The 19,460-nt window shown below is 46.2% G+C and overlaps 2 protein-coding genes across 4 annotated transcripts in view; one reads left to right on the top strand and one right to left on the bottom strand.

Moving 5' to 3' along the window:
- The window catches only part of PTK6 (protein tyrosine kinase 6), a 736,207-nt gene that overhangs the window by 677,171 nt on the left and 39,576 nt on the right, over positions 1-19,460 (top strand). The gene's annotated exons all lie outside the window — the stretch shown is intronic.
- Positions 1-19,460, bottom strand: part of COL20A1 (collagen type XX alpha 1 chain) — a 131,344-nt gene that overhangs the window by 95,228 nt on the left and 16,656 nt on the right. For both annotated transcript variants that reach the window (XM_083447254.1, XM_083447253.1), the window contains exons 3-10: positions 15,728-15,838; positions 13,460-13,603; positions 13,093-13,254; positions 12,428-12,616; positions 9,253-9,408; positions 6,920-7,039; positions 4,732-4,896; positions 2,173-2,337 (exon numbers count right to left, since the gene is read on the bottom strand). In XM_083447254.1, the coding sequence (XP_083303380.1) occupies positions 2,173-2,337; positions 4,732-4,896; positions 6,920-7,039; positions 9,253-9,408; positions 12,428-12,616; positions 13,093-13,254; positions 13,460-13,603; positions 15,728-15,838 (1,212 nt within the window). The remainder of the gene's footprint in view (positions 1-2,172; positions 2,338-4,731; positions 4,897-6,919; positions 7,040-9,252; positions 9,409-12,427; positions 12,617-13,092; positions 13,255-13,459; positions 13,604-15,727; positions 15,839-19,460) is intronic.

The following is a 19,460-nucleotide window of genomic DNA, read 5'->3' on the forward strand; positions in this document are numbered from 1 at the left end:
TTTGGCAACCATTTCTTATTATGTGACGTAGCAGAAAGAGCTCTGGATTTGGAGTAGAGAGATCTGATCTGAAGTCCTCACATGGGCATGAAAGTTGTTGGCCAAAACTGTGGGCCAGTAAATACCTCTCAACCTAATGTAACTCAGGAGACTGTTCTGAGATTAAAAGGGGGACCTTATATTGCGATGGAAGAGAACCTTTGGCCTCCAGATGTTGGTGGACTACAAATCACATCATCCTTGACCCTTGCTGGATGGGGCTGATGGGAGATGGAGTCCAGCAACATCTGGAAAGCTACAGGTTTCCATCATGGTTGTGCAGATTGGAGTTGTAAGATAGATTCATGTTTCTCCTGGAGGACAGAAGAAGACATGGCAACACTCTTCACATACCTGAAGGAGTCGCCACATAGACCAGGTCAAATATTATTTGCTGTCCCAGAGCACAGGACTTGATTTGAAGTTACAAGAGGGTAGGTTCTGGTTGAAAATTAGAAGGAACTTCCAAACGGTGAAAGCAGTTTGACAAAGCCACTTCCGAGCTGGAGAGAGGGTGGGGTTGCGGGCTCCACGTGCACAGGGGCTGGCTCTCAGCCTCCGCACGATTGAGGGAATCCCTGGCCGTGTCATCCCCTGGGCAGCCAATTGGCGCAGCCGGGGATCTCCCTCTTTTGACCGCTTTAGCTGCTCCACTTTCCCACCCGCCCGCACTTCAAAGTTTCCTTCTGAACCTTGCTATGGACCTCGGTTGGTCGCCATTGAGGGGCCTGGTAGGAATTTTTTCCACCTGGCAAATTGGCACCAGCCACTTGGTTTTCGCCTACCTGGTAACAAATTGTAACAACTTTCTTGGTATTGGCGGATAGGCATTGGTATTGCTCTGTAGATCGAAGAGGGGAGGTAGCTCCATCACCTGCCCCACATAATGAAGGGTAGTCCAATAAAGGATTCCGGGGGGCATGGCCCTGTCCAAAGCCTATGGAGGTGAGGACCTAAGGCACACCCCCGAGCGGTGACCCTGGGGGAGCTCCTAGTTGATGTGCATCAGCAGGACTCCCCCTACTAGTGGTTAACCCTTCCTGGACTTCAAGCAGACAGGCTGAAGCCGGATAGTCGTTAGGACCAATGCCTGAGCCAATACCGCTCATTACCTGTAACCAATAAAGTTGTGGCCATTTTTAGCCCATTGACCTAAATAATTGTGTCATGTGTCTTTATTTCCACCGGGGGGAGGCAGGAACCCGCCACGCAATGGAGCCAATGGCCTAGAAGGGTGGTAGACTCTCATGCAGGAACTTCAAGCAGAGAAAGTATTGTAAGAAAGAATTGTCTAAGGGTTTCTCCAGACAATTAAGCATTCATCCCAATTTGTTCCCACCAAATTAGATTATAACTGGTCTTCATTTATTTTATAATGGTATATTTTACTGTTGCAACCCACCCTAGGACCTTATGCTAAAGGGCAAGCCAGAAATCTAAGCACTCAATCAGCCAACCAGTCAATATTGAGCATTTGTTCTGATTTGTTTGAAGGGTGAATGAACATTCATCCTGCATTCACCCTTGTTTGCTTGCAAGGCGTTTACATGTCTTTCTGTTAGCCCTGTGTCCACCCCCACACTTTTCAATGCATATCCCTGTCTAATTTAAATTTCCTTTAAAAAGTCTGCTTCCTTCTTAAAGTGGAGTTGCTGTGCTAGGGTGACAGGGCCCGTGAATCTGTTTTAATTGCACAAAACTAGATTTCCACAGAGCCTAGGGCTTGCCGATCAAAAGGTCGGCGGTTCGAATCCCCGTGACGGGGTGAGCTCCCGTTGCTCGGTCCCTGCTCCTGCCAACCTAGCAGTTCGAAAGCACGTCAAAGCGCAAGTAGATAAATAGGTACCGCCCCTGCAGGAAGATAAACGGCATTTCTGTGTGCTGCTCTGGTTCGCCAGAAGTGGCTTAGTCATGCTGGCCACATGACCTGGAAGCTGTACGCCGGCTCCCTCGGCCAATAAAGCAAGATGAGTGCTGCAACCCCAGAGTCGGTCACGACTGGACCTAATGGTCAGGGGTCCCCTTTACCTTAGATTTCCAGATATGTGCTTGAATCTGTCCCACAAAACACTGACGGTGTGGAGTCTCCCTTAGAAGACGTGAAACCCAACAAGGAAGTGGTGTTCACATCACCTGTGTTCTCTTCTTTATTCATCTCCTTGATCCGGGAACACAAGACCCGGGTGAGCCGGCCGGCCAGAGAGCTGAGCAGAGGGAAATCCAGGACATTGTACACCGTCAGTTCCAAAGGTTCAGAGGCCACATGCCGCAACTCTGCCTCATCTGCATTTTTCACCCCTAGGAAATCGAAGTAAACCTCTGAGTCCCATGTACAAATGAAGTAGGTACCAGGTGGACAAATGACTTGACAGCTGAGCAGTAAGAGTCATGAATTGAGACATCCCGCATCAAATGGTTTCTCTGCCACAAACTCACCTAGCCGACCTTTGGCACAATACTCTCTCTGAGCCTTCCCTCCATCTAAACTGTTGCTGGACTACAACTTCCATCATCCCTAGCTGTGCTGGTCCCATGGGTTTCCATGAGGTGAGGTGCGAGTCCAGTCTGAGGTCAAGGGAGCAGTATTGAGGCCGTCCATCAAACCTGAAGCTGGGTCCAAGGCAGGGAGTCGGGTGAGGTCAGGAGATCCGGCAGGACAGGGTACAGGCCAGAACTGGCTACCAACAACATTGCTCCCGCAACCTGGGACTGGGCGGGCTGGCTTTTATCTGCCCCGAGGCATAGGGCGGCCCCAGTCCACAGGTGACACACCTCTCCTGGCCTGGAGGCGAGAACTCCTCCTGCGGGAACTTAGTTCCCTCCGCATCTCTGCCCTGAGCCTCTGCAGCTCAGGAGAGGCTGGAGGGTTACCGGACCCAGAGGAAACCTCAGCTTCCTTTGACGGGGCTGAGAGTGGAGCACCTGCAGGCAATGGGTCCTCCATCACCTCAGGAGCCAGAGCAGACTCGGCTGGAGCCTGCTCCTGAGGATCCAGCACAGGTGAGGACCCTTCAGGCTCATGCCCCAGCCCTGGCTCAGCTGGTTCTGGAGGCGGGGAATCCTGTGCAGGCTGGGATCCCTCAGGTTCAGCCTCCGAGTCTGAATCCCCGGCCATCACACTAGCTAGCAGGACCAGTGATCAGGGATGATGGAAGGAGCTGGAGACCTGAGTTTGGGAAACCCTGGCCTACACTATGTGACTCATAATATTTACAGGGCCATGGTGAGTATAAGAATACACTGTATGAAAAGTGCCTGGAACACCCAAAAATGTAATCAGGCATTCTCCCCACTTACGCAGAACTGACTCACACATAACTGTATATGTGCAGAGCCAGGAAATAAATAATTCATTTTTTCTAACCTGAAATGGTAGAAAAGAGCTCAAAAGTCCTCGTGGTTCATGGGGAGACCCCAGTGGCGTAGAGTGGGGGATGCAGGGAGGGCCGGCCGCACTCGCAGTGCTAAAATCCAGGGGTTAGGGGGAGCAAATTACTTGCCTTGCCCCGGGTGCTGACAACCCACGCTACGCCACTGGGAGACCCTCCCCAGAGCCCAAAGAGGATGGGAAAAGTCTAGAAAAGAATACTCTAAGGCAGGCATCCCCAAACTCGGCCCTCCAGATGTTTTGGGACTAGAACTCCCATCATCCCTAGCTAACAGGACCAGTGGATGATGGGAATTGTAATCCCAGAACATCTGGAGGGCTGCGTTTGGGGATGCCTGCTCTAAGGGCTCCAGAATGGCGCCTCCAAAATGGAAGCTCTCACTGCCGCCGCGCTACCCAGCTCCACAGCTGGTGGGCAGGAAGCTGTATTGCAGCGGGCTCCCCCCTTGTGTGTGTTTCGCTTCCATGCACAGGGCCCTGTAATGTAATGGCTAATGGTGAGCAGGCATTGCAAATCATCACCAGGCCTTCTGGACTTCGGGTTGATACTAAGGGGCTGTCAGTATTAGATGGCAACAGAGGGTCTGACGAAGAGTCTTTTTGGTACTAGAATTCTAAAGCATTCAGGAAGAATGAAAAAGTCTCTGGTTCTTGACATTTCCCATGCCATCAAAACACTCGTTCATTTTTTAAATTGCAAATAATAACTATTATTATTATTATTATTATTATTATGCCCCACCCATCTGGCTGGGTATCCCCAGCAACTCTGGGCAGCTCCCAACAGAATATTAAAAACACGATAAAATATCAAACATGCAAAAACTTCCCTAAACAGGGCTGCCTTCTTCAGATGTCTTCTAAAAGTCAGATAGTTATTTATTTCCTTGACATCTGATGGGAGGGCGTTCCACAGGACGGGTGCCACTATCAACAAGGCCCTCTGCCTGGTCCCCTGTAACCTCACATATCACAGGGAGGGAACCACCAGAAGGCCCTTGGAGCTGGACCTCAGTGTCCGGGCTGAGCGATGGGGGTGGAGACGCTCCTTCAGGTACACTGGGCCGAGGCCATTTAGGGCTTTAAAGGTCAGTACCAACACTTTGAATTGTGCTTGGAAATGTACTGGGAGCCAATGTAGGTCTTCCAGTACCAGTGTTATGTGGTCTCGGCGGTCACTCCCAGTCACCAGTCTACGCTCCTTCAATTCTACTGGGCTGAGGCTGTTTAGGGCTTTAAAGGTCAGCAGCAACACTTGGCATAAAACAAATCAGAAGCCCACGGAGACGGAGACATGAACTCACCAACAGCAAATATCTCTATTCCCATATCCTTCAAGGTCTGGGCGGACGGACTGGCATCATCCTGAGATTTGCCATCAGTCAAGAGAACGATCAGCTTGGGGGCGTCTGGCCGCGCCCCAGCTTCGGGCCTCAGGTTCTGTTCCAGGACATGCGTCAGCGCCAATCCTTGGAAAGACGAAAGATGAAAGGCAGAAGGCTTGGGTTGGGGGGACTGACATGGTTAAACAAAAGCTTAGAGGAGGCAAGCAAGAATTGGAAGTGCCGTACTGAGCAATACTCAATTTCTCCCTTATCATGGAGCTGTGGAGGAAGATTGGAAGAAATTTAAAGACTATTTACAGAAATATTATAAAATTAATGAATGTTAGAATGATGTTGGATTGAGGTTAAGGGGTTTTTAGTAACAACGGTATGAAGGAATATGTAAAAACGGAATGTTAACAGGTGAAAATTCAAAGGTATAACATATTAAGATCAAGATAAGGATAAAGTAAAGAGGGAAAGGATTTGCTGAATAAATAAATTGAATTGGAATACAAAGAGGGGAGGTGTGGGGAGGTCCGGGAAACAAGCAAATGCAAGATATGTTATGAAAAATTGAATTGTTTTTTATTGTTTTTCTTTACTATTTTTTTGTATTTTTCTTTTTTCTTTTTGTGAAATTATGGAAAATCTTAATAAAATATTATTTTAAAAAATATATATATCATGGAGCTGTGGATGACATTTTGCCCACTGTGGTGCAATGTATTGTATTTCTGTTTATGTTACAATAACACAAAATTTTTGTTGCATTGACACCTGCAGTTGTTCAAACCTAATTTCGACATGCTGATTTCATATCTGAAGTTGGTTTTGTTCTGTAAGCTCTAGGTTTTTTGCAAATCATGTTTTTCACTTTTCACCATCATCTTTGTTTTTCACAATGCAAGAATTCAATATTTTATTAAACACGTAGCCAAAGTAGTACAATATGAGTATAAATGTAATTGACTTATATAGCATTGAACATGACATGTATAGCATTGAAAATGACACGTATATCTATGTATAGTGGGAGATATGCAAAAATTGTGTTCCCTTGGGATACACAGTATACTGGGGAACAATTTTTTTTTTTCATTTCCTGTTGCATGAGATTTTTCAACTGTTCCTATATGTTCTTTCAATGCTGATTTCAAATCTGAAATCGATTTTCGTGTACACGCTACAGCTGTCTTTCAATTTCTGACTTTTGCCAATATGTAATATTTACACTGGGAATAAGTGGACACTGACACGTTGATCTACCCTAACCAGATGGGAGGAAAGCAATGACAAACCTAGACAGCATTTTTAAAAGTAGAGACATCACCTTGCCAACAAAGGTCCGTATAGTAAAAGCTATGGTTTTCCCAGTAGTGATGTATGGAAGTGAGAGCTGGACCATAAAGAAGGCTGATCGCCGAAGAATTGACGCTTTTGAATTATGGTGCTGGAGGAGACTCTTGAGAGTCCCATGGACTGCAAGAAGATCAAACGCATCCATTCTTAAGGAAATCAGCCCTGAGTGTTCACTGGAAGGACAGATCGTGAAGCTGAGACTCCAATACTTTGGCCACCTCCTGAGAAGAGAAGACTCACTGGAAAAGACCCTGATGTTGGGAAAGATGGAGGGCACAAGGAGAAGGGGATGACAGAGGACAAGATGGTTAGACAGTGTTCTCAAAGCTACAAACATGAATCTGACCAAACTGCGGGTGGCAGTGGGAGACAGGAGTGCCTGGCGTGCTCTGGTCCATGGGGTCATAAAGAGTCGGACACGACTGAACGACTAAACAACAACAACAACCAGATGGTAATTATTGTTTTGCAAACTTAATTTTTCTTTATTTTTATAGTTTTGTAACCTAAATATTTGTATTTTTCAGATCGGACCACGGCTTCTTCAAGTAGACAAAAATGTGTAAACATTTGAAATCAGCATTGAAAGAACATATAAGAACAGTTGAAAAATCTCATGGGGGGGAGGGGAAATGTTCCCCAGTGAATTATTTCCAAATCTGTGTCAATACACACAAATTGCAATATGCAAATATTATGCAAATCCTTTTTTAGGGTGGGGAGGGTGTGATGCAAATCCTCTTTTCTTTTTCTGGTGATGCCTAACCGGCCGCTCCACCTGACCCAGAGAGGCAGTGGGCTTTACCTGTGAATGTGTTGCCTCCTTTATACTGCAAGCTCCTCAGGGCCTCTAACACCTCATCCCGGGTGGAGTATGTATTCAGGTCCCATTCTGTACGCGGGTCACTGCTGTACTGGGATAAAGCTGGAAGGGGACAAGGAAGGCAACAGGAAGTGGTCAGAGAACAAGCCTGCAGGGGGCGCAGTGGAGACAGGATTCTGGCTTTGCTTATAAAAGATGGGAAATTGTTGTGGTTTCTCCAGCTGGCCTTGAGAGGCCACAGTCTGTGGCTTCTTGCTCATCATTTGCAAGACAGGAACAACATGGACCCCTATCTTAGAGGTATTACAGAGAGGAACAAGCAAAAGTATGTGAAGTTTCTCAGGTATAAAGCCTAGTATAGACTGAAGTGTCGCCATCTCTATTTTTTGTTGGGTCCAAAACTGCTATATGAACAAATGCCATGTCTGCATTCATAGAATTCTAGTAACTGTAGTTTGATGAGCAGGCTAGGCTCTCAGTTAATTATATTTTTGCACAGAACACTATTATTTTATTCATTTATTTCATAAAATTTTGTATACTCCCTAATTGTTTTTTTAAAAAAACAGACAAAAACCCTCAACGTGGTTTACAAAAATAATAAAACAATAAAATTATTGGTAAAAACAGATAGAATCAACTATTTAAAACATTTTTTTAATATTAAAATCAGCTAGAGTAGCTGTTTGCAAGTTCATTTTCAATAAGACATTATAACAAGCTATCTGTATCTAGAAGTTGCTGTTCAATTTTATATTTCAGATGCTAGTTGTTTTGTATCAGTGCATCCGCAAATGTCTTCTCAAAAGCCCTGTTGAGCTCAATGGGTCTTACTTTAAGTTGACATGCATCAGATTGCACTACAAATTAAGTCTGTAGGCCTTCATTTTTTGTCCTTTTCCCTTCCCTTTGATATTTCTATGTATTTTTAACACCCTGTGACTTTGGAACGAGGAAGGAATTTGGTTCAGTTTTGCATTTCAGTGTGAACCTATCTAAATTGAACTTCAGTGAACCAAAATTCCATCCTTCAAAATTTGCACCTCTCAAAATTTTGTGATAGAGTTTTCCAAGCCTCCCCCACAAAAAAAATGTGTACAAAAACACATTTATTAGTGAAAATAGCATACAAAAATACATTATATTGGGAGAGTTGCTTGCCAAAACATATGTGCCAAAAGGAATATGCACTGAGAATTATCGTATTTTTCGCACCATAGGACGCACTTTTTCCCTCCTAAAGGAATTCCCCCACCTCCCAGAAAAGCCAGGAGAAGCCGTGATCTCTTTAAAGGGGTTGGCAGCTTCTGCGGGCTTTTGGGAGAGGTGAGGGAATCCAACCACCTCCCAGGAAAGCCAGGAGAAGCCCTGCGCAGCATCTCCCAGCAAGGAGAGGCTGCACGGGGCTAAAGGGGAAGCCAAAACAGCGAGCGGGATCTATCCCGCTCGCTGCCTTGGCTTGCTCCATAGCTGCGCGCAACCCCTCCGGCAGGGAGAGGCTGCACGGGGCTATGGCTTCTTTAGCCCTGCGCAGCATCTCCCGGCAAGGAGAGGTTGCGCGGGGCTAAAGGGGAAGCCAAAACAGCGAGCGGGATCCATCCTGCTCGCTGCCTTGGCTTGTGCCATAGCAGCGCGCAACCCCTCCGGCAGGGAGAGGTTGTGTGCAGCCTGTACGCTGCTCTTTGGGGCTGGGGGGAAAAAAGAATTTTTTTCTTGATTTTCCCCCCTAAAAACTCGGTGCGCCCGATGGTCCAGTGCGCCCTATGGTGCGAAAAATACGGTAAAACTTTAAAAAGCAAACAGATACAAAAATGTAGGAAGTGAATCTAAAGCTGGAAAAATGAGACATTGAAATGGGCAGGTTTCCCTCCTATGGTTTGTATTAGCAATACTTTATCTAACTTGTAATTTTGTGGCTATGTTCTGTATTTGAATATGGCCATATTTTCTGCAATAACATTTTTTTAATTATTATTTTTTTGGAAACGAGAAAGACAAAGAAGGCTTTGGGTCAGCTAACCAACAGGTAGCCCTGATTCCCATAGAAAAAGGATGCAATGTTTTGCATTGTCTCTGAACTGGGATACTTGGCAGAGTAAAAGCTCCTCACCAGTGGTGTGCGGTCAGTGGACTAGGGGAACTAGGGGAGAACCCTAAATGTTTCCTTGATGCCTCCTTCCCAAGGCCCAGGAAGCTTCTGCCCGGCACAGGAAGGGAGATGAGATGCTCACAAGCATGACGGCCCCCATCGCCCTCGCAAGCTGGCCCCTCTGCCCCTAACTGTTCCACTATGAAAACACACGGCGGCTGCTCACCCACTCTTATCTTGTCCTGAGCGATGTTGAAAGGTGCAACCAAACCAGCCAGGAATCCTCGGATGAGCCCGAAGTTGTTTCTCCCGATGCTCCAGGATCCGTCAACGAGCAGAACGATGTCGGTCATTGCAGAAGTGTCGCAATGAAAGTGAGAAACTGTGGCGAGAGGGCGGGTTGAGAAAGGGGGTGCATAGGTGTGCTCTTCATTAAAATACGAGAATGAAAAGAACCTGCAACTCCGTGTGTAGTTAACCTTCGCAGGAAGAGTAGCAACCCAAAAGCTATCCACTGAGAGCCAGTGTGGTGTAGTGGTTAAGAGTGGTGGACTCATAATCTGGTGAACTGGGTTCGCTTCCCCGCTCCTCCACATGCAGCTGCTGGGTGACCTTGGGCCAGTCACACTTCTCTGAAGTCTCTCAGCCCCACTTACCTCACAGAGTGTTTGTTGTGGGGGAGGAAGGGAAAAGGAGATTGTTAGCCCCTTTGAGACTCCTTAAAGGTAAAGGGACCCCTGACCATTAGGTCCAGTTGCGGACGACTCTGGGATTGCAGCGCTCATCTCGCTTTATTGGCCGAGGGAGCCGGCGTACAGCTTCCAGGTCATGTGGCCAGCATGACTAAGCCACTTCTGGCGAACCAGAGCAGCGCACAGAAATGCCATTTACCTTCCCGTTGGAGCAGTACCTATTTATCTACTTGCACTTTGACGTGCTTTCGAACTGCTAGGTTGGCAGGAGCAGGGACCGAGAAATGGGAGCTCACCCTGTCGCGGGGATTCAAACCGCCAACCTTCCGATCGGCAAGCCCTAGGCTCTGTGGTTTAAGCCACAGCGCCACCCGCGTCCCTTGAGACACCTTAGGGTAGTGATAAAGCGAGGTATCAAATCCAAACTCTTCTTCTTCTTCTCTGGAAGAACCTACAGAGGTGCTGTGATGTCTGGCACACCAACCTTTGCTGTAGAGCATGAATAGGGAGCATGTAGGTCCTAGATGTCAAACTCACTCCTCCCAGTGCCGGATTTACATACAGTGGTACCTCAGGTTACAGACGCTTCAGGTTACAGACTCCGCTAACCCAGAAATAGTACATCGGGTTAAGAACTTTGCTTCAGGATGAGAACAGAAATTGCACAGCAGTGGTGGCAGCAGGAGGCCCTATTAGCTAAAGTGGTGCCTCAGGTTAAGAACAGTTTCAGGTTAAGAACAGACCTCCAGAACGAATTAAGTTCTTAACCCGAGATACCACTGTATAAGCTAAACAAGCTATAGCTTAGGGCCTCACTCTCTTGGGGGCCCCAAAAAATGTAAAGGGGGAAAAACTGGATATACATTTCTAAAATACAAGATAAAAAACAAATAAAATAAAACCTACATACAGCAACAGTTTTGTGTTGTGTAGGCTCCTATGATGTAAGTAATGGGCCCCGCCTGCTAGCCTGTTCCCTAAAATATCATTGGTTTGCTCATTTCTATATATAGGGTGCCCACATTCTGCTATTTAAAATTATTAGTAGTTTGCATCATATATTTACACCTATTATTATTTCATTTTATAGCAAGAATATAGATTCTAACATTTTAAGTTAGAGCTTAATAATTATTTCAGTATTAGTATACTTCTTCTTAATTGTATTTCACAATTAATATATTTCTTCTTAATTGTATTTCAGTTCAACAATTACTTTGATAAAATACATATTTTGTTATGTGCAAATGGCTTTAGATACTTATTAGGTCCATAAATTACCATATACCATATATTCAACGCAAAAAAGCAGTGACAATTTGTTGTTGACAAAGGCCCATTACCTTCAGTAGCTTAGGGCCTCATCAAACCTGAATCCGGCCCTGGCTCCATCCCAGTGTGGCCAAGATCCATGGATGGTGGGATCTGAATTAGACCTGGGCTATATATTGATATATAATCCAAAGGCAGTTTGAAGTCCATATTGTGTTAATTTTTGACCTGGCAATATATTGTGCATCATGGGATGGGTGCTATGCAAAAATCACAATGTGGGAAAAACCGTGAAGCCACTCAATGCTTCTACATAGCTCCATCCTTATTTCAGATGTTCAGAAATTTAGCTGGAGAGACATCATGATGTTGAAAACCAGATATCGCCCAGCCCTAATCTGAAGTCCCCCAGCATCTAAAGAACCACAGATCCTCACCCCCCGGTACGGCCTTTCAGGTATGTGGAAGAGGAGTTAGGGATTAGGCATAGGGCTTTGACTGGGACATTCGTGAAACGGCTTGTCGCAGGTGGAAATGCAACCGCACCCCCAAATGGGGAGCAGAAATTTAGAATCAAATAATGATGACAGATTGCTCTTAATCAAGCACCAGCTCGCATTGCGCATAGACCACCGGTGCGCCAGGGGCAATATGGCAACCTCCTGAAACAAAGACCTCTTAGGGAATCTGCCGTGATGTGATTTTTGTGTGCGCTGTCAGGTCAATTCCGTCACTGCTCTAATCCAACTCTTTGTCTCTTTATCCCAGCAAGGCTTGCGTGATTGCCTAGTGCAATGTTAACTATCATTTAGCCCCTTGGGCTGAAATTATTCCGGTGATTTCTCTTTATCAGATCCAGTCTCTTTCCAGATTGTGCCTTCCAAACCACGTGCGTTAACCCGCCCTCTAGCCTGCATGTTGACGGGTTGGCTTTTTCTTCCAGGTATGGCAGGTAATAAGGGATTAACGCGTGTTCCTGAAAACCAGGTGCACTTACTAAAAGAGCTGAAATAATAGATCCTAGAACTGTGAGGGACCACAAGGTCCCTGATAATATGGACTTCAAACTGCCTTTGGATGATATAGCCAACCCCCTGCAATTCAGGAATCTTCTGCCCAACGTGGGGCTCAAACCCACAACCCTGAGATTAAGAGCCTCGTGCTCTACTGACTAAGCTACCCCAGGGCTCACTAAAACTGCAGCTACCCAGGATGCAGTAAGGGGGACCACAGGAGAACATCAATGCAGGATGATGTGACTTTGGAGGGATTCTGTAGGAGTAGATTGTCAGAGGGTTGGCTAAGTGACCACTGAGCTCCCACACGACTCATTGATTTTACGTCAAAAGCTCATATGAGGACTTTTAGAGCTGGATGTTCTCTAGAGTTACACTTGAAAAAACAGCCATGTCAAGGAGCCTAAGAAACAAACCTCACCTCTGCCTGAGCTTTCCCTGGATGTTTTCTCTCGGGCCAGATAGTCCATTTCAAATTCTGCTAGGCTTGACAGAGTAGTCTTCAGGGTTGTTGGTGCCGTTGACATCACAGTCGGCTCGGCATTTGGCAAATATTCGCTTGCCCCTTTGGAAACGGCTTTTTGCCGCCTCTTCTCTGGCTCTTCCCTTCCTGTTTCCCAAAGCATCAAAAGAAGAAGAGTTATCCCACACAGAAACAGACAATCTTTGGACGGCGTGCCTGTAACAGTGCTGGTTCTGAAGCAATTTTCAGGGGAAGTTGGGGCACATTATAGAAGAAAAACGCCTCTCTCTTGGCTGCTGGCATTTTGTTTTCCAGAAATACTTCTCGACGATGCTGTGCCATGACATAAAGTCATAAATAATAACAACAATAACAATAAAAATAAAAATTCCAAGGGGAAAACAAAATGGCCGCCAGCATTCATGGGGCCAAAAGGGTAATGTTGAGTTTCGCCTCACCCCTCCAAGATAGCCTGCCTGCCTCCCTAAAATGTAAGAAAGCAAGGAGAATGTGACTCCCCTCCCTTTCACCCTCTTCCCCAAATGTCAGCCGAATGTCCAATTCTTGAACCTTCAGCCCAGGTGTAGTTCAAACCCGCTTTCCTCTTTGGTCCGTCCACATACTTATCACAGCTGGCGTGTCACTGCGGGCGGGTGGTGAAGTGGCTTCAGTCTCCAGGGTGTATTCAGCTGCTGGGGTCTCTAAAGGCACCTCTGCCTTTTCTGGAGCGCCTGTTGGGTGCCTCCTGTTACTTCTGGCTTGGGAGAGGTTCTTCAGCTCCTCAACTGCAATGGCAAAAGCGGTGGAAAACAAAAACTGGCTACTGGGAGGATTTTTTTATTATTTTGTTTGATCCAAGGATCCCCACTCTGTCCCTGTACTGCTAGGTCAGCTTTGGCTCTGCTCTGGACCTGGAATTGCCCCCTAGCCAAGACTTGAGCATCACAGTCCGCAGCACCGAGAGATCAAGAGAGTGAAAGCCACACTTACTCACAAATTTCCTCTTGACAAAGAGGGCTTCCTGAGAACCGTTGAGGATGTAGATCTGCAAGGTATACTCTTTCGTGGGACTCAACCCTCCCACCGTCGCTTTGGCGGTCTTGGTTTTCAGCATGACTTCCTGCTCAGAGTCACCTGGAGCAGCCGGAAGAGAAGACCATGAACTTTTTTCAACAAGGAACATATTGCCTGACTCTTGATTGTGGGAGTCGGTCCCTTCGAACTCTGCAATTCTATGTAACCTATTGCCTGACTCTATATGGTGGGAGATTTGAGGCACATCCACTTTGAGTGTTCCACTTTAGCAAAAGAGAGGTGAATGTTGCCCTTTAATATACCACAACGGTCCCCATAGAATTAATTGGTATAACATGGAGCCAAAGCCTGAACAGGCAGCCTATGAGCATATGCAGAGCGTCTTGCCAAAAGAAAAGACATGTTCAATCGTGAAGCTGCACAGTATGTTCTATTGGACTTCGGATGGATCAGTCAACTTGGAGTATTTTTTATTTTAAAAATGTGTTGGGTGTTGAAAGGGGAAGGAGCATAAACAGAGAGCCTTGCAAAAAACCAAAGGAGGAATGCAGTCATGAAGTCACCTTAATGAGACAAGGGAAGGGAGCCTCTGGGCATATGCTGAGTGCAAGGTAACCTGAAGAGCCTGAGTTACCAGACCTCATATCAATAAACTCTCAAGGGATGGGGAAAATGTCAAACAAGAGTGCCGTGGGTATTGAAAGGAAACAGTGAAACCTGCACATACCCCTTGTGTCAAAAAGGCAATGATTTAACAGCTGCTCAGCCTACTGCAGAGCTTGCAGATATGTCTACAAAGGCGCTTTTAAAAAACCCCAAACCGCAGAGCTTCAAAGGCTGCAGTATGTACACAGACTTAACCTTAGAACCTGAAGCTTCTGTCTGCTTTTTCATAAAGGTCCTAAAGCTCTGGATGTTGGCTTTGGGAGAAATCCCAAGCAAAGAGTATAATTAACTCTTCTTTGGCTCATCCCTTCCTATATTCCAAAGCATCAAAAGGAGAAGAGTTATCCCACAGCTACAGACCCTACCTCCTTAGATTATGCAAGTATGAACAGAAGAGGAAATCTTGCAGGGTCCAACTAGGTGCCTACAAGAAGCTCACAAGAAGGACTTAGAGGTTCTAAGCAGATGTTACTCAGAGGCATACCACCCCTAAGGCTGCAATGTTCATGTTCATAAGCACATTAGCTTTCTCATTTCACAGCAAACATGACGGATATAAACTATGAACACTTCTCACTGTCTTGTGAGCAGCTTTTTTTCTAAAGGCAAGCACAATTAAGCAGCTGAGTTAATTACATCACAGATAATGCGCTCAACGGATCAGGAATGCGGTAGCACCCACGAAAGTCTTGGAATGCACCTAGAGGAAGTTTGTATCTGATATTGCAAACCTATTATTATTATTAGCTCAAGGGGCTGGAATGACAAGCCTGCATATTTTCCAAACTTGTCGGAGTTAAAAACAGGAGGGGTAACGATCCAAGAGGACAGGGGAAAACTTTGAAAACACAGAGCCATTCCACCATTGACCACAACTGTGTATGCACTATACCAGGGGTCGGCAAACTATGGCCTGGGGGCCGGATGCAGCCCCCCAGGCTTGTAAATCTGGCCCGCGGACCCTGCCACCCGCTCGGTCAGTCCCCTCGTGCTGCAGATGCCTCGCTGCGTGGGGACTAACTTCCGCAACACTGGCACGGCTTCTGGGTAGGCGACGACGCTGGCACAGCTTCGGATTGGCAGCAGGAAGTTTCTTTGGAGGTTTGTTTGTAAACCAAAACAGGTTGTAACTCAAGGCTATCACCAATGGGGGCCTCCAAAAATAAAAAAGGGTTGTAATCCAAAAAAAATGGGTTGTAATCCAAAAAAAGGACACGCACTTCCGGGTTTGACATGGTTGTAATCCAAAATGGTTGTCCAGTGGATGCTCAGGTTGTGAACATGATCTGTGCAGGATGCACATTTACATGCATGGGTTGAGATTTGGCACCTCTGCACATGCGCAAAGTGCAATTTAGTGCTTCTGTGCATGCGCGACTGCTAAAACCCAGAAGTAACCCATTCCAGAACTTCTGGGTTTCGGCAGTCTGCAACCCAAAAAAACACAACCTGAAGCAGCTGTAACCTGAGGTATGACTGTAATCCCAAACGGTTGCAAACCAAGGTACCACTCTATCTTTCTGGGATGAAACGCACCCTGACCTCCTCACCATGTACCTGCCATGGGCTTCACGCGGACTTTGTATCCGTTGGAATTTCCTTCCGTTTCTTTCCATTTCATCTGCAACCTGTCTTCTGAGAGGACAGTCAGTTTCAACCGGTTTGAGCCTGGGGAGGAAAGCATCAACGCCTTTTAAACTGGAGACAGAGAGGTGCTTTCTTTCATACTCTGGGGAAGCGTGGGGTAAGGCGACCCTGCAGGGAAACTGGTCTCAAGGTTATATATTGAAAGTAATGCCTTGAACTTGGCCCGGGAGCAAAAGTTGCAGATCATGCAGGGCAGTGTGTTTGTGCTTAGCCTGGGATGAGATTGCTGGCTGGCTGCTCGCCTTTAAGGGTGAAAGTCATGCAAGTGAGCATGCACATGCATGGAATCGGGTCCCATTCCATGTGCTCTTTTAGTCCTTGAGGTGTTTTGTAGTTTAATTGGGGAAATTCCACTGGAGTATACTAAGTGCTCTCTCAGTCCCTGATGGGTTGATCATTAACAGTTGTTGTTCTCTGCTAGCTAACATGTGAGTGTTTAACCTTAGATCAGGATACAAATGTATTGAATTTCAAATTGCCATTTTGAAGGAAATTGCCTTTAGTCTTTGTTTAGGCTCTGTGAGGGGGAGATGCCTCTCCAGGACATCAACAGCCTTAGGGGTTGGAGTCCAGGCTAATGGAGCCTGTGTGTGTGTGTGTGTGTGTGTGTGTGTGTGTGTGTGAGAGAGAGAGAGAGAGAGAGAGAGAGAGAGAGAGATTTGTCAGCTCTGATTATAAGTTATTTTACTTCTTATAAGATGCTGAGTCTCTGCTTGACGTGAACACGATACTGTACAACTGTTTTTTGGTCTGTTTTGAAGGAAGTTCTGCAAGTAACATTTTGAATCAATCTAATGGGTCTAGACCCGGGGTTGGCAGGATTTATCTTGCCTGGGCCAGTTCACTCCTGCGGAGATCACTTCCGGCACTGTGGAAGCGAGTTCCCACTTCGTGCGGCGTCGGTTTAGTGCAGCAAGTGGGGACTCGCCAAGTGGGTAGCTCGGTTTGGGGGCAGCTCATGGGCCCTTTAAACGACCCCCGTGGGCCGCTTGTGGCCCATGGGCCGGAGGTTGCCGACCCCTGGTCTAGACAATTTTTATCCCAAAAAAGGAGTCAGTTTTTATGTATCCAGTTGCTTCATGCTGCGCAGTATTAATATCTGCAATATGTTGGATCCAGTTTGGGGGCATATAGCATTCTCTGCAGCCAGCTCTAACAGACACCAAGCCATTTGGATTTCCACAATGCATTCTATGTGGGGCTTCCCTTGCACTTCATCTAAAAGTGCTGCAGCACGGTTGCTGGCAGGAGTGAGACCCCATCGGCATGTAATGCTTTTAATAATAATAATAATAAATAATAATAATAATAATAATTAATAATAATTTTATTATTTCTACCCCACCCATCTGGTTGGGTTTCCCCAGCCACTCTGGGCAGCTCCCAACAGAACACTAAAAACAGAATAAAACATTAAACATTAAAAACTTCCCTAAACAGGGCTGCCTTCAGATGTCTTCTAAAAGTCAGATAGTTGTTTACTTCCTTGACAGCTGATGGGAGGACGTTCCACAGGGCGGGCGCCACTACCAAGAAGGCCCTCTGCCTGGTTCCCTGTAACCTCACATCTCGTAGTGAGGGAACTGCCAGAAGGCCCTCGGAGCTGGACCTCGGTATCTGAACTGAATGATGGGGGGTGGAGATGCTCCTTCAGGTATACTGGGCTGAGGCAGTTTAGGTCTTTAAAGGTCAGCACCAACACTTTGAACTGTGCTCGGAAATGTACTGGGAGCCAATGTAGGTCTTCCAGGACTGGTGTTATGTGGCAGTCACTCCCAGTCACCAGTCTACGCTCTTTCAAGTATACTGGGTTGAGGCCATTTAGGGCTTTAAAGGTCAGTACCAACACTTTGAACTTTGTCCGGGCTGAGCGATGGGGTTGGAGACGCTCCTTTAGGTATACTGGCCCGAAGCTCACATCAGGATTGCTTTTCAAAAACATGAAGCAGCTGAAATATCCAGCAAGACATGCATGAGTAGAGCACTCTATACAAAAATGTATCAGAACATTGAGGCAGGTGTGTGGAATTGCAATAATTCAAAACTTGAAAAACCTGGGGAAAGCTTGTATAAGAATTATTAGGGCATCGTCCTCAGGCTCCCAGACATCCTGGTTTGATAGGGAGGAAATATTTATGCAAGGGAGAGTATTCCATCGCAGAAGCCCCCACCTGCAGCTCCAAGAGCCCCCAGACAGAGCCGGTGTGCCACCTGAGTGAGGAAAAAGGCCAAAGGCATCGAGTGCCTGGGAAAAGAGGTGAACCAGCATCATGCTGGGAATTCCAAAATATCCTTTTAAATTAAACATTTTGGAGAGATGCAGCAATTCCAGTTATCCTGCTGAGCACGCAACTTTAGCTGCAGCTTTGAGGCCACCTGTTTGGAAAAATGCGAAACTAGAGAAAGTGTAAGTAACAGCACTCGACAGCCTTTAGCTCAGCAAGAGCGGCAGGTGTGTGACTGTGCGCAAGCTCCCTTAAACTTCTTTGCAGGGAGGAAAGCTGCTGAATTGAAAAATGCAGGATTATGAAAAGAGAAAGTTGTTGTTATTTAGTCGTTCAGTCGTGTCCGACTCTTCGTGACCCGATGGACCAGAGCACGCCAGGCCCTCCTGTCTTCCACTGCCACCCGCAGTTTGGTCAGACTCATGTTTGTAGCTTCGAGAACACTGTCTAACCATCTCGTCCTCTGTCGTCCCCTTCTCCTTGTGCCCGCCATCTTTCCCAGCATCAGGGTCTTTTCCAGGGAGTCTTCTCTTCTCATGAGGTAGCCAAAGTATTGGAGTCTCAGCTTCACAATCTGTCCTTCCAGTGAGCACTCAGGGCTGATTTCCTTAATAATGGATGCGTTTGATCTTCTTGCAGTCCATGGGACTCTCAAGAGTCTCCTCCAGCACCATAATTCAAAAGCGTCAATTCTTCAGCGATCAGCCTTCTTTATGGTCCAGCTCTCACTTCCATACATCACTACTGGGAAGACCATAGCTTTTACTATACGGACCTTTGTTGGCAAGGTGATGTCTCTACTTTTTAAAATGCTGTCTAGGTTTGTCATTGCTTTCCTCCCAAGAAGCAGGCGTCTCTTAATTTCGTGGCTGCTGTCACCATCTGCAGTGATCATGGAGCCCAAGAAAAGAGAAAGTACTGGCTTCTTAAATACTTTTGGGGAGCAAGTGGAGAATCTCGATTAGACCATCTGTTTAAAAGGGGGTGTACCATTTGTGGAAATCTGCTGTAATGGTTGAGCTGACACATTTTCAAAGTTCTGGTTATGACCTACACAACCCTATATGCCTTGGACCCAGGCTAACTGAAGGATCATGTCTCCCTATAGGAACCTGCCCGGTTGCTAAGATCCTTGGGTGAGCAATTCCTCTCAGCCCCAAGGCAATTTGACCCTCAGTCTGGAAAATAAATAAATCCACAATTATTTCACTGTATCTCATACAACACACTGCCAATCCACCAGCTGTTTACAATACATGCTTTGAAGGCTTTGGAAATAATAACAATAGTTGTTGTTGTTGTTTATTAGAATTTATAAAGAGAAATACAAAGATTATTGTCTCTCCCTTTTTTTGGTCAAAGCTAAAATATTAATCCAGAGGCAAAAAAGAGAAAGGGAAGAGGGAGAGAGAAAGGAA

Source organism: Podarcis tiliguerta (genome assembly GCF_965153285.1).
Source record: "Podarcis tiliguerta genome assembly, chromosome: 6".
NCBI classification, from domain to species: domain Eukaryota; kingdom Metazoa; phylum Chordata; class Lepidosauria; order Squamata; family Lacertidae; genus Podarcis; species Podarcis tiliguerta.